A 15,780-nucleotide genomic window follows, 5' to 3' on the forward strand; every position below is an offset into this window, starting at 1 on the left:
GAGAAACGGTCACCTTTATACAAACTGCATATTCTTGGAACTGGCATGATCCATGATAATATCAATACCTCTGAAAAAGCTGAATTAGAAACAGATGACAGATTCTGAGTTAAACATAAAATGAGTCAGAATCCTCTTGCTCTCAAGGGGTTATATTTTTTTTTGAGAGAGTACAAAGAATATTATTTTCCTTACTTCTCCCAAAAGTACACTAACCAGGTTTACAACTAAATATTTTTGGAACCATTTTTTCACTATAGATATATTTTATTAAGATAACATTTTACCAGAGATATGCATACAAATGTACATGATGAAAATTGATAATTATTTACATTTTAAAGAGAGCACATGGAGCATTTGCTGTAACTCTGAAAAAGAATTGTGAAGTTTATGAACAATTGGGGTGGCTCCGATATTAACAATGATATTATACTGTACTGTAATGAGTTTACTGAGCAATCAACATTAATCATTATTTTTTTCTCACTTGTATTATATCTCCCACTGTCTGCAAGTACACATTGCAGTATGACTTACTGAAAATGCCTGGGGGCAGGGGGGACTATTCTTGGTAAATATGATGTATATGCTATTTTGTGCAGGAGTGTAATTCATTCGGTGTTAAAAGCTGGTTTTGTTTTGTTGCATGAATGAATAGCCATTATGAAACCTCCTCAGATGTGCTGGTGTCAGTGAGGTCATCCTCCACACATTTTCCAATTCACTAGACAGGTCATTAATTTCTAGGACCAAGAATAATTTAGGGGCTCAAAAAGAAGAGACGGTATGGTCTACTTGGACACACAGCTGGCACCCATTATTTCATGAACTGCAAATGTCCTAACATAGTCTATCACCATGCGGAAACAGATCTGCAACTTGCCCTCTAAACTAGCAAAAGAAACAAAATAAGTGCTCAAAATTTACATTCAAACAGTAAATACTTTGAAAGATCAGCATAAACGAAAGTTGACAAGAGTCAGCTTCATCATTACTGATACGGAGTTAAGCTAGAAAAGATGTTGCATACAAAGTTCAAAAAGGGAAAATTGTCCTCTCCTGATCACTCAACAGATAAACTGCCTGGGGTTGAAACAAGACCTACAGACAGGACATTACCAGGTTCATTCTCCAGTGTGTGCAGAGTTCGCTTATCTCAGAGGGGGCGGTACAATTGGCCTCAGTACATAGGAGCCAAGAAGGATAAAATTCAGGTAGAATTCCCATTTCTGATCGTTAACCTGTGAGCCTTGTTGGATAATATGTGTATGGACCGGAGGTGAAATGGCCACCTGGGTGAACTATGGAAGGATGGCTGCCACACATGGAATTGTATCCCAGTAAGTATCAGTGCCTTCAGAAAAGGAAGAAAACATAATTTTAAGAAAGAAATAAATCTCATCCTTTCAAAAATGTATATATAGATGCTAATAATTAACATCAGTTTCTTTAAGTTTTATTGCTAATAGCTGACGTTGAATATTTTACTTTAAATAGTGAGCACTAATGACCTCCTGAGTAAACTAGCTGGGAAAAGGAGTTATGGATTGGATAGTCTGAGGAAGATAAATGATTGTACACTGTAGAAGATACTAGATTGTTGAAATACTCCGATTGATGAATTATCTACTTAAATCTAATTTGGCTCCCTCATACCGAGAGACACAGAAAACTCCTCCCAAGGAGTTCTCCAATGATGTCATCAATGTTTGTTAGGACAATTGTCATCTACTTCAAAAAATAAAAAAAACAGAAACAAGACTAATAATAACACACAAAGGAAAACTATAATTTTCCCAATACCCTCATTTTAATTTTTATTTATTTATTTATATATAAAAAGAGAGGAATTGAAAAGTCGTGCACGATTCTGTTTTTGTACAATGCCCTGATAGAACACATGCAAAGAGAAAAACATTAACTTCACTGGTAATCAAAAACAACTCTCTCAATGGCTCAGCACAATTATCTAGTGAGTAGCTGAGCCATACAGATCACAAAAGTTCCAGGTTTGATTCCTCGTTTGTGTGGAGTTAGCTGATCTTAGTCAGAGCAGCAGTGAAGTTACCACAATTAACTTCAGCACCCCTTGTTAGGGATTGCGGAATTTGCTAGCCCTCCTGCTCGACTGCAACCCAATAACCATTGCTGAAAGCTCATCGCTGAGCAGAACAGGAGGATAGAATTTGGCCGAGCTATGGATGGCTCTCTAACTGAATAGTTTTCCAAGTCACCATCAAGACTACTCACACATGAATAGAGAGAGGTAACTTGAGCCAGGTATAGCTGGGTAGTCGGTTCTGTGGAACAACATCCCAGTTAGAGCATGCTGGGGAGAGGAGAGTGAGAGGGAAAAAAAAAGTGTGAAACAAAAAAGAAACAATTGTGGTTTGGCTCCATTTTTTAAAAAAACAAAATAAATAAATGGGAAAAATTGACATTCTACTCCACATTTTGTGTACTCCACATTTTGTCAGCAGTGACTCATGCAGAGCACAGTTCCACAGGTATCATCAGATTGCTGGATACTTCATCCAAGTATCAAATCTTCAAGTGTGTGTATGAGCAGCGAATGTCAGCCGGGTGCATCAGCCGTACTCACCCATCATTCACGCATCTGCATTTTCATTACAGATACCCAGATATTATTAGAGAATCAGAAGCCAGGTAATTTTACACCCCCTCCACCCCAATCGCCAACTCCACTACCCAGAGAATGTGGAGGCCAATTGCAGTACCCTCATCATTACCCCCGCTGAGATATGTTAACTCAGCACAGATCAGGAATTCTCCACTGTTACTTATGGTGTTGCTCACAGGATGATGTGCGGTTTTAAGAGAACAAAAGCATTATACGCAAAATATATAATTCTGTTGCTTAAGTGCAGAGGTGTGCAACTTGATGTGTTCCTTTAGGGTCACACAGTCAAATTTCTCTGCTTTACTGAGGTCAGTAAAAGGCAATTGTACTCCAAGTAAATTAGAAGCTATTTTCTGTTGCTGGGAAACTTCCTCAGTAGATTGGAAATGATGGGACTTTTTTGTTTAAAATATGCCATAGAATTATCAAGTGTGACATCTGAAGTATGACAGTCATGTTTCAATACTTTTATATAGACAGCCCGATTTAGCTGCTAATGCCCATCGTTCAGCTGCAGTATAACATAACTAATAACGGTTTAAGCAATGATCAGATTTACCTTCCAGTTGGCTCGCAATGTTTGTTCCTTCTTCAGGGAATCGCGCAAAACAGCCTTCCAACATACGAAGTCGCCAATGTCTGCTTTAGTCTGGTAGCCTTCCTTCAAGCAGTGCTTGTACCAAAGCACCTCATCTTCTGCAATTATCTTCCAGGTTTTACTCACCTGAGAAACAAAAGCATTGCGTATTGTTATAAAGATCAAACATTCCCTATGTAGCCAAAGCGGTATATGTATATGCCAACAAACTGCAGCGTACAACAACAGTACCTTTATCTAGCAAATGTGCAATAACCCAGATTTATGCTTACAACTTTCTTCATCAGGGAATACCAACAAAATCAAAAAGTCAATTGGCCTAGATTATTTCTGTATTTCCTAGAATCCATTAAAAAAAAACGCCTTTTTAACAGAGGCCTTACCAGAGTACACTTACCTGCTCTCATGGTTGGGAATGTCAACCTTGTGCGGAATGGGAACGGAGGAGAAAAGTAGCAGTATTTTATTTTATTTATTCATTCATTCAAAAAAGGATGAGCCCTGCAACTGCACAAAGTAACTCCTTACTTGGTCTAATTAAGGTTAGCTTACATGAGATTTATTTTAATATTTGTTGAATCCCAAAGTTTCACGTGAAGTTCAAATTGAGTGGAACTGAATGAGTTTAGATGCTTATGCTGATCAGTTCCAAGTTCTCAAATCATTTCTGCACCTTTGTTTTGGACCTCTAATATTTAAATTCAAGACACCTAAAATGACGCTGAAATTTCTCCTGCCATTTTTATTCAAATATTAAAAGTTGAAAAACACAACAGAAGTGTACTTTGACAAATTATTGAGTAGAGGCAAAAAGTGGAATACACAAAATTTGTGGAATGTGTCATTGGATCTACCTGAAAGGCTTACTAATTGCATTTATACATTTGATTAAACGGTTATATTTACCTGAGCGCATCTTCCAAGTGCAGTTTTGCCAAGATATGCAAATATTCTCAGTGCTAGCTCATATGGCAGGTCAATATCAAAAAAGGGGATTTCGTTTATTTCATTCTGCAACAGAATAGCGAGTACAAGTTTTATTTATACAATTCAAAGCAACAGGTTACAATAGATATTTAAAAAGAACACAATTACCTGCCTGCGCCTGAATGAATTGTGCTCGAGGATGTCAGAGTACTTTTTCCGACTGTACCTCGTTGTTCCTATATCTGTAAATATTGAATGCCTAACTAAAATCCCAATGTTGGAGCTTGTTAATGCGGTCCTACTTTCATGTTTGTGTGAAGCAAGGCCGCCCAGAGAGTTTGTAACTCAAAATGTAAAAAACTTAAAACTAAAGCTGTAGCAGGTACTTTTTGCCTATCCTTTTACCAGACAACTTTTTCAACAGAATCTATTTTGTAAATTGTACAATTTTAAACAGGGTGCAGAAACACAGAGACCTGGGGGTTCATATACACAAATCTTTGAAGGTGGCAAAATAAGTTGATAAAACTTTAAAAAGCATATGGGATCCTTGGCTTTATAAATAGAGGCATAGAGTACAAAAGTAAAGACGTATGCTAAACCTTTATAAATAGAAGACTTGAATTTATATAGCGCCTTTCACGACCACCGGACGTCTCAATGAAGTACTTTTGGAGTGTAGTCACTGTTGTAATGTAGGAAATTACTGTTTAGGCCACGATCAAGAGTATTGTGTTCACTTGAACACCATACTTTAGGAAGGATGTCAAGGCCTTGAAGAGGGTGTAGAGGAGATTTACCAGAATCATGGATGAGCGACTTCAGTTACATTGAGAAACTAGAGAATCTGGAATTGATCTCCTTCGAGCAAAAAAAGGTTAAAGGGAGATTAAATAGGGGTGTTCAAAACTAAGGCGGCTTTTGACAGAGTAAATAAGGAGAAACTGGTCGGAGGATCAGTAACCAAAGGATACAGATTTAAGATAATTGGCAAAAGAACCAGAGGGAAGGGGAGAAATCTTTAAATGTAGCAAGTTATGATCTCGAATGCACTGCCTGAAAGGGTGGTGGAAGCAGATTCAACAGTAACTGTCAAAACGGAACTGGATATATATTTGAAGGGGAAAAATTTGCAGGGCAATGGGGAAAGAGCAGGGGAGAGCTTTTTCAAAGCAAGATGTGCTGCAAGAGTCTTTGATTCTATTAAGTTTTTTTTCTTTTCTTGAACAGTAATAAATATGTTACAAGAAATATTTATTCAAATAGCCCTAACTTCAAGCTATATCAATCAACTTCATGAAGGGCAGCTACTTTGTTAAATAATTTGTTTAAGCTATGATTTGCAGCAACTGAACATTTGTCTGGATATTGGGTACTACATTATTCATTGGAATGGAGGTGGAAAATAGCTTTAGGCCCAAAGAGAGTGCTTCAGATCTTTGACAGTGAAAGCAATTCTTGTTTTGTACATAATTGCTGACCTCGATATTTAATTTCCCTATCTAATAATTTAGGGCATGACATCATTTAACATGGGTTAGGAAAGCAATATTCCTAAATTAATTGTGATTGATTGCTATATTTAAGCAATATTTCATTGCTTCCATGTGATTCAATGAAACAAATCCAAGATGCCAGAACACTTAAGCAAAGGAACTGGAGGTTTTACTTATTGCAGGTGAAATATGTCGCAAGAGCTTAGAAGAAAATTGAAGGAGAGCCTACAAGAATGTAGCGGAGAAAGCATTCATATAATGTGGCTCAAAGCACTTTGTAGCCAATGATTTCCCTTTGACGTGTATTTACTGTTGTTGTGTAGGAAAATGCAGCAGTCTAATTATACACAGCAAGATCGAACAAACAGCAAATGAAGTGAATAACCAGTTAATATGTTTATGTGGTGCCAGGTGAGGAAGGAATGCATACATCAATGTGCTTGAGTGGAGGACAAGGTGGAATCAGTCAACAGCCTGGATGACCATATAGGATGGAACTAGATCTACATGATGTTGTAGATTTTCATCGGAATTGCTAGATGAAAAAAAGATCAAGATCCATCGAGTTTGCCGCCTTCCATCCAGGTAGTCGCATGGTACAAGAATAATGGAGTTGTTGACTAATCATAGCAATCAACCTTGAACAATCAGTGTACAACAGATCCAGATATAATGCAAGGAAAGCCCCAGAGGTGGAGAGCTTGGGAATTGTAGATCCAAAGGCACCTGTTCTCCCCCCCTGCCCCCCAAAAGCATGCTACACTTACCACGTCATGTCTAAAATTACTCACATACTGTATCCCAAAATGTTATTTTCTGAAAGAAATCTATCCAATTTGAATGAATCAATACTAACTGCTTCCATCATCTACTGTTATAGATTATATCATAAAAACAGCGCATTTCTGGCAGTAGGTTTGAGGCAGCAAATCAATCCAACAGATCTTAGAATATAATAAGACATGAGAGTAAATTTAGAGCAGTTTTGATCAACAGAATGTTTAAGATTGAATTACTACTCAGTGCCAGCCAGCCTTCCATTATCCTAGAATTACACACTGTACATGACTCATAATTTACTGTATGAACCCTAGTTATCTCAAAGATGTGGAATCGAGAATTCACTTCACATGTCGATAACTTCAAGACTAAAACTACTTAAGCACAAGGCACTAACAATTTAAAAATAATTTGAACCAACTGCACACTCTATACAAACACTCGAGCTGTCCATCACAAATAGAACAGATGTTCACATGAATGCTTGGTAACTTGGTCATTAAAGTTATACTGCTGGTGCAGATAATATTTGTCACAAAAACAAACACTAAGCCTCCTGACTGTACAATTACAATCATGTAAAGCCAACAAAAGGTATATTGATAGCAAAACAAAACAGAAAAACATGCTTTTCTTCACAAAAACTACTTTTTTTTTTAAAAAGAAGGCGCATCAGAATTTCCCTCTTTAAATGAGTCTTTACTTTATAACTGGAGTGTTTTAGGTCATTATACCACAAACACCATTGGAGTTATACTGATGACTTCGTGCAATTCTCTGGCCAGGCAAAACATGCCTCGATGAGCACATCCATGGGACTTTGTTCACCGGCATCCAAATGCTAGCTAGATTGTAAAAAGAAGAAATATAATGAACTGGCATTTAAATAGCATCTTTCAGGACATCCTAGGGCACTTTACAGCCAGGGAATCATTTTGGCATGTAGTTATTGTGGTTATCAACATAACAAAAACAGATTATCTGGTCATTATCACATTGCTGTTTGTGGGAGCTTGCTGTTCGCAAATTGGCTGCCGCATTACAATAGTGACTACAAAAGTACTTCATTGGCTGTAAAGCACTTTGAAACATCCGGTGGTCGTGAAAGGCGCTATATAGTAAGTATTTCTTTATGTAGAGAGCTAACCATCTTATCAGCTCTCTGTCAGTATTTTAAAAAAAAAATCAAACTTTAAAGAAACTCTGAGGTGGACAACTTTTTATACTGAAGATGGTCTCACATTATTCACCTAAATTTGATCTGGGAAACTTCTTGCCCAAACTACAGTACAAAATATGCACAAGTACAAAGGTGAAACCACTTTGCAACGCAAACTACATGTTAAAAAGAAATTATAATTTACATACATCAACTAAATTACTGCTGCAGCTCAATCAGGACAAGTTTAACAAAATTAGTTTAAAACTTAATCTTAAAAAAAAGCTCCAAAATTGTACAAGAATCAAATATTTAATTCCAGTTATATCATTGCATGTCATCTGACAATGTAGCGTTCCTGTACACTCCAATATATTTTCAGATTGACAGATATAATTTTTCCTTTCTTTTTCTGCCAATTTTCCCACTTGATCGTTTGAAGGCATTAACTCTTTGCTGAGTGCCGGTTCTGGAGATGCCAGACCTATTCCAATACCTCTTTCAATTGTGAGCCTAGACAGTGAGTGCCAGCACAGAATTTGATTTCTGGGAACATCCCAGACAAACCCAATCCTGTCCTCACCCAACATCTATATATGTCCCTTGCTGGTTTGCTGGAGAGCAATCATAAGTGGAAATACTGCTGGGTTTTCCCCTCCCTCGCCAGGGTTACGGAGGACAACTGTAGTACCCTTACTGCCTGCCCAGTTCCATCTACCCAACTCAACACAGACCAGTGATCAGACCCGAAACCGTCCTGGTCTGTAGAAATCAGCAGCTAAGCTATTAAAAAAAAAATAAAGACTTGGGAGTTATATAGCACCTTTCATGACCAACAGACATCTCAAAATGCTTTACAGCCAACAAAGTACTTTTGGGGTGTAGTCACTGATGTAATGTAGGAAATGCGGCAGCTAATGTGCGCACAAGCAAGCTCCCACAAACAGCAATGTGATAATGACCAGATAATCTGTTTTTTTTTGTTATGTTGAATTGGGGAAAGCAGATAACTGAATGGCCTATGAGGCTATTTAGCAGTCAGTGATGGAATAATCTTGATTTTGATTTCCTTTTCCCACATCCCTACTGTTCCAAACTCGTACATTCTACCAATATAGGTGAACACAAGAAATCTGAACCTACCCTTCGAGCCTGCTCCGCCATTCAAGATGATCATGGCTGATCTCCAACCTCAACTCCACTTTCTTGCCCGATCCCCATATCCCTTGATTCTTGTAGAGTCCAAAAATCTATTGACCTGAGCCTTGAATATACTCATGGTTGTGGTAGAGAATTCAAAACATTCACAACCCTGAGTAAAGACATTTCCATCATCTCAGTCTTAAATGGCCAACTGTTTATCCTGAGACGATGCCCCCTAGTTCTAGGCTCTCCAGCCAGGGAAAACAGCCTCTTAGAACCTTATATGTTTCAATGAGATCACTTCTCATTCTTCTAAATTCCAGAGAGTATAGGCCCAGTCTACTCAATCTCTCCTCACATGACAACCCTCTCAACCCAGCAATCAATCTATATAAAAGCATGGTTATACATATAAAAATTCTAAAGATTAAGGCCAGAAATCAGTTATGAAACTACATTACTGCCATCTTAAGAGGTCAATGTTCTCACTAATGCCATATCAGGTCACAATTCTGATGTTATGGAAGCTTAAGGAGCATCAGAAAAATAAATGTAATTACAGATCAAAGAGTTCCAACTGCTGTTAGTGGGAAACACTACAGAAAATAATATTTTTCACACCAAAAATGAATAATGTTGTCCAAAGTTATATTATTTTGGTGAATGTTTTTCAAGTTTTGCAAGTGCGAGGACTTACAGAATGATGGAGAACTACAGGCAGAGATAAAGAGAAAGGAGAGATACAAAATAAATTGAGAACGGGAGATGCAGTTACAGGAACGAACTTTTTATTTTTATATTTGTCTGTGAGCAACATCCTGAGAGATCAACTAGTCTATCAAAATCACGCAATGAGCTCGGACCCTCTTCCTGCTGATTTTAGACCATAACCAAAATGGTCCACTTGAATTTTTAAGCCTCAAAAACGTTCTTCCTCTTTTCCCTAATGGAACATTGATATCACCTTCTCCTTATTTCTTATATTTTAATTAGAGATATATACTTTGCATTGTATTTTAATTATTGAAACTACCGAAGACATTGGCAGGACTGAAAGTTTCATTCTCTTATGTGCGCACCCGTTTATCTTGTCAAACAAATGAAACAACAACTTGAAATGATTCGTAGTACCCGGTTCTAACTCCAATACCTTGTTTGATCTCACAAATAACAATCGTCAATTAGCTTTATGACTTGCCAGTACCACAGAGCTTTCGCACATGTAATGAAGAGGCAGTAAATTGTGCCCTTGGGATCTCTTGGTGGTTAGTGCCTAATGCCTTTCACTCCCACATGCAGCCCAGTTTCGAAACATAAAGTTAATTTCCCGCTAGTAAGTAGCATTTAGAGGAGAGCACCATTTCCAGTAATTCGAAAATTGCAGCTTCTGAAATCGTTGCATTTATAGTGTCAGCTGCGTCTGTGACCTGAACTAATCAGCGATCAAACAGTTTGACTTCTGGTGCAATACAACCGCAAATAACCAGATTGCAGTCTGATCAAGCAAGGAGCATCTCCCTAGGGAATCCCGCATCTTCTGGTTTTAGCAGCTACCTTATTCGCCAATCACACACACACATCTAACAGCACACCCATAATAGTGCGTGCATCATAAACTAAAGCCCAACACAATGTTTATACAATAGCGAACTACTGTCTCAGAGCACAGAGCTCAAAATCCAGCAACAAACTAGTGTCTAAAATGAACTGATGTGGGAGATTTATGTGGCCGGGTTATTTTCCGTCAATGAAAAAGCAGCAAATCCACAATTAGTCATGAAATACAGGCTGGCTGTGCTGGTAAAAGTAGGGGCAGCGATTACCAAATCATTGATAAGCTGATCCAATAGATCCTCCCTCTTGCTGCTGCTGGAGGGCTGGGCGGCTCGGCCCCAGAGGGTCCCACAGGCCGCTGCCCTGCTCCCTGGGCGGCCGGCGATGGCCAGCCCCCTCCGGCGGCGGCTCTCCGCTTCGATGCGGTCCCTCAGCGGGCTGGTCCGCCCCTCCAGCAAACTGCCGGCCAGGTAGAAGTGATCGCCTCCTTGACTCGGCGAACCTCCGCCCTTCCACCCAGCCCGGCCGCCCTCGGACCCTTCATTGTCCTCGCGCTCGGGCCCCAGGGCTCGCGGGCCCCCGCCGCCGCCGGCCTCCGCCTCCCCGTCCCCATGGTAACCGGGGCCCAGGGCCCGCTTGCACCGCTTCTTGCTGCTGTTCCTCGCGTCGCAAGTCAAGCCCGTGGCGCTTCCCCTGCTGGTGCGGTTCCTGCCCGTAATCTCTACCCTCCACTGCTGCCGGAATTTCTCCATCTCCTTGCCGTCCATAGTCCATCAGCTTTATTCGAAGTAAGTGGCTTAACAACTGTCTAAGTGGCCCCGCTGCCCGGAGACTTTCTCCCGTTGCACCGTTTCCTCTGTTCGCGGTCCATCTTCAAACTGCACCGTGTAGAACTCTATGCCTTCCGTACTTCGTTCCGCACGACGGATGTTCCCCACAGACTTGACATCAAACTGGAAAAAAAGACTTGCATTTATATAGCGTCTTTCACGACCACCGGACGTCTCAACGCGCTTAACTCAGCCAATTAAGTACTTTTGGAGTGTAGTCACTGTTGTAATGTGGGAAGCGCAGCAAACTAGGGTTGCTAATTCTGGTTGGAGGCATTCCTGGAGGTTTGATCACAGCAATGTTCCCTCTAATTTTATTTTTCATGTGCAGTCCCTTTAAATTTGCAGCGCGGTATCTTCCAGCGGCAGTAACTGGTGTGCGGCCTGCGTAGGACCTCACGATTGATATGTGGCCACGCAGGGGAATATTGGTCACATGGCACAATAGCTACAATTTGCAAGTATTATTGTACCCACCTTATAAAGGCTGGGTTCCCTGTAGTTCAGTGCCTTTGCTTGCAGTTTCTTCTTAAACCTGGACTTAAGTTGGCTTCTTGCTGCTCTCAGCAACTCTGGTGACTTTTTGACATTCGTAAAAGTCAGCGCAAGACATACTCTAGTTCAGCTGCACCTGTAACTCTGCTTTCATGAGACTTTCATTTAACCAGTTCCTTTCTTTGCTCCAAAGCTGAATCATTAAGCTGAAAACTCTTTCACAGTATGCATTTGAGACTGCGATTGAATGTGTGAAAGATACATGTTTAAAAATGTGGTTATTTTCACATTGTCGTACATGTTTGAAAACTTCCACCCATCAATTGTTTTCTCCTTAGAAATGATATATCCTCTAATTTGAAGTAAAGTGCAGTAGTCATCATATAGCTTATCAAAATCAACCTCAACACAAAGACCTTCAGTCAGCTACTCATTATCAGACCAGTTCACTTCATCATCCAGTGAGAGGATTGACATTTGTTTGAAAACAGTTGCCTCAAAATCATAGCATTTCTCAAGGTATGCCATGCATCTTGATAGTGTCTTATGTGCTCCATCATTAAATTTTCTCCTCTTCGCTTGTGAGACATTGCATAAAATAATCTGTGCTGATTGTCCAAAGAACTTGCCCTTTTTTCAACTCTGCAATTTAGAACAAAGACCATTCATGTCATATTGTAGCTCTGTGCAGGTGGCATTGTTGCATTCTAGCTTTGTGAGTGCTTCATGAAATATTACCATCAGGTTTTATAGGAAGTAAATGCAACAACCAGGAAGAGACTCCTGATCATCCTCCTTGAAAGCTTTCCATATAATCTTTGAGTATTCTTCTCCCCGCGCCCCCCTCCCACCCCCCCACAAAAAAACAAAATATGCCTTTAATGCAGGTCAGCATTGCAGGACTCGTTCTACCGCAGGCAGAAGGCACAGCTACCTTTTTGGCACATGATGCAGAAGTTCTTTGTACTCAATTTCTGCAAAGTTGAAAAATGAACTGAGATGCTGCCTTTTTAGCGGAGGAAGTGAACTCATTATACACTTTCAGATTAAGACATTCCACATCAAAACTCAAGTCTTTCATGCCATTTTTAACACAGTTATGAATTACATGGCACTTGCATCCAACCTGAATCATTTTGTCATTCAGTAGTTTCAGCTTCTAGTAAACTGATTTGTGTTTCCTAAAATTGACAGAGGCATTATTAGCTACATAGGACAAAATGCAGTTTATACTAAGGCCGTTCTCTTCTAAAATATTTGGAAGGCATGCAGTAATGACACCATTTGTCTCATCATTATCATGGTAAAAATCGAGTAATCCATGTTAAATCCCTTCTGTCCTTTAAAGATATTGAACAACTACAGGGAAAAACTTATTTCCCTTATTTGAGGCATCCATTCCAACTGAATAAAAATGTGCTGATTGAAGATCATTAACTAAATGTTTCTGCGATTTCAGAATTGAAACATTCTCAGTGATGCTGCTTGCTTTTGTGCAACCACAAGACAGTTTTTTTGCAGCAAAAGGTAGGTCATCTCCAAATAAACTTTTCTCCTGCTCGGGATACGAACCATTGACCTTGGGAGACACCTGTCAAAATCAGGTGGGTTGGGAACCCTACTTCAAACTGATGCAGCAACTGGAAACTAAAGACTGGAATTCTAGGGCTCTCTACATCAGAGTCCTCCCCAGTTCCATTGGGGATCTGATGTGGAGAGCGTTGCTCAGAGCAGCCCCAACAAATATATTTTTAAGTCATTTCATGGAATCCCAGACTGCCTGTAATGTTTTGCGTCCTGATGGAAAAAGGGTAGAAGGAAAGTAGTGCATCCTGGAAGTTTCCCAACAAACTTCTTGCACACTGTCATACTGGTGTATACACAAGCTGTAGCCTGCTACGTTGTCAGAATTTTCTTCTGTGTAGTGTTAGCCATGGCTCAGTTGGTAGCACTCTTGCCGCTGAGTTGGAAAGTTGTGGTTGAAATTCCACTCCAGATACTTGAGCACAAAATTCAGGCTGACACTCCAAGTGCAGTGGTGAGGGAGTGCTGCGCTATCGGATGTGCCATCTTTCAGAGGAACATTAAACCAAGGCCCCATCGGCCCTCTCGGGTATACATAAAGGATCCCATGGCACTACTTCAAAGGATATCAGGGAGTTCCCCTCTGTATCATGGCTAATATTTATCCTTCAGTCTACATCACTTAATCAGATTATCCGGTGATTATCTCATTGCTATTTGTGGGACCTTGCTGTGCACAAATTGGCTGTCATAGTGCCTACATTACAACAGTGCCTACACTTCAAAAGTATTTAATTGGCTGCAAATTGCTTTGAGATGCCCTGAGGTTGTTAAAGGTGCTATATAAATGCTTGTTCCTTGCTTCTAAAGTGAAATCCCTGAGAAGCCTGCGGGACAGGCTGCCAATGAAATTTATTAGAACCAAGGCATTTCAAATCTAGCGGTGTATAATAGTTTTCATCATATTTGTAAATGTTGTAATTTTTTTTATGTTTTCTATGTTAAAAACATTAATTCTCGTTGTGTGTCTTCAGCTTAATGGAGAAATCAAGATAGAAGTCAAAGGGATTTTCAAAAAGTATTTGGAGCAATTTGATTGGTTTTGCTTCTCCTTTCTTTAATTAGTATATTTTGATGATTTGTTTTTCATATGTCCTTGGTGTAGTTCCTCTGAGTTAGTTTCTTTTAACCATCTTTCATTGTGTTTGTTTCATATGTTCCCAACTGCTGCTGTTGTGATTTGTTGCTCTTTTAGGAATAATTAGTTTACACCACTTAGGTGCAAGCATGCATACATACAAACCTGACTCACATATTGTGATGGAGTAAATGTGCACTGGATATAAAAGCATAACAGATCGCCTGTGATGATTGTTTGTGTAAAGCAGATGATACTCTTTATAATGACCAGATTGCTCTATCATATAATGCTAAATGTTTTATTATGCTGCTAAGGTGTATTTGTGTCCTTTAATGCTACAATATCTAATCGCTGTTGAGTGTACAAAGCCTCAGGCCAATAAGACTTTAGTGTGGGAGCAGTAGGGGGTAAGGTCAATCAGAGTTTAATTGTGCTTCTGACTTTAAATCAGAATTCAGGATGAAATACCTGGGTTTCTCTCTTTTGTGTGATTACTCGGGTTATTTTTAAGTCAATAATTCTGATTCATGCATTTACATAATCTAAATCACTGGCTTTCTTTTTCATTTTGTAAAGGTTGTGGAAGAGATCCTGCAGGATGAATTTAGGAGATTCAGAATAAAGTTTAAGAGGAAGACCTTATGGGGTAATCTCAGGATTATATCCCCAGCCATGCACTAGAATAGGGAAAGACAGGGAGATTAGGGAAATAAATGCATGACTAAAGGTGTAGTGTCAAGAAGAGGGTTTCCATCTGTCTGGGCATTGGCACCAGTTCTGGGACAAAAGGGAATTATTCTGCGAGGATGGGCTACATCTGAACAGGAAGGATGCTAATGTACTGGTAAAATGGTTGAATAGGTTGAATATGAAATATTAGTACACCGAAAAGAACGATGCTGAAGTGTGAATATCGAAATGTGATATGAGGGATATAAATGTCTACTATTTTATTGTTTTTAAGTATGTTATAGACATACATATTGTTGACATCTTCACTAAGGTAGCAGAGAAGACTTTCAGCCAAACCCATGGCTCAATTTCAGGGCCATAATTTTACATTATGATGACAGTATCAAGTTGTTTTATTATTGATTTCCTTTGCATTTACTTATAAACTGTCAACTAAGCAGGCAAAAGTATTTTTATAATGTATCAACGTGGCAGATTACGACAAAAGTCCTCGTCCGAATATGTTGACTCTTTGCTATAGTACGGTGGTTTGCGTACAATTTAATATCTTATCTCAGTGGATATTCTGTACACATGAGCTTTGATGGTGAGTGTCCACGGGCTATTTGGCCACATAGGTCATCACAGTTAATTTCCACCCAGTCCTCGCCCGACCTCCGTCCACAAGCATTCCTGACCGGGATCGTCAGATAGCAATCAGGAGTGAGCAGTCAGTCGGATTTGTTGCCCCCTCCCTAACCTCGGGGCACTGAGGTAACGCGGAGTGACCCCACCACCATTGCGATAAACTCATGCA

General features: G+C 39.6%; 1 protein-coding gene across 2 annotated transcripts in view; it reads right to left on the bottom strand.

Moving 5' to 3' along the window:
- Nucleotides 1-11,362, bottom strand: part of fbxw8 (F-box and WD repeat domain containing 8) — a 165,561-nt gene extending 154,199 nt beyond the window's left edge. For both annotated transcript variants that reach the window (XM_070887708.1, XM_070887707.1), the window contains exons 1-3: nucleotides 10,571-11,362; nucleotides 4,149-4,253; nucleotides 3,204-3,368 (exon numbers count right to left, since the gene is read on the bottom strand). In XM_070887708.1, coding sequence (XP_070743809.1) covers nucleotides 3,204-3,368; nucleotides 4,149-4,253; nucleotides 10,571-11,068 — 768 coding nt within the window. In that variant the 5' untranslated portion in view covers nucleotides 11,069-11,362. The remainder of the gene's footprint in view (nucleotides 1-3,203; nucleotides 3,369-4,148; nucleotides 4,254-10,570) is intronic.
- Nucleotides 11,363-15,780: the final 4,418 nt, after the last annotated feature.

The sequence above is a fragment of the Pristiophorus japonicus genome, chromosome 8 (assembly GCF_044704955.1).
Source record: "Pristiophorus japonicus isolate sPriJap1 chromosome 8, sPriJap1.hap1, whole genome shotgun sequence".
Taxonomy (NCBI): Eukaryota; Metazoa; Chordata; class Chondrichthyes; family Pristiophoridae; genus Pristiophorus; species Pristiophorus japonicus.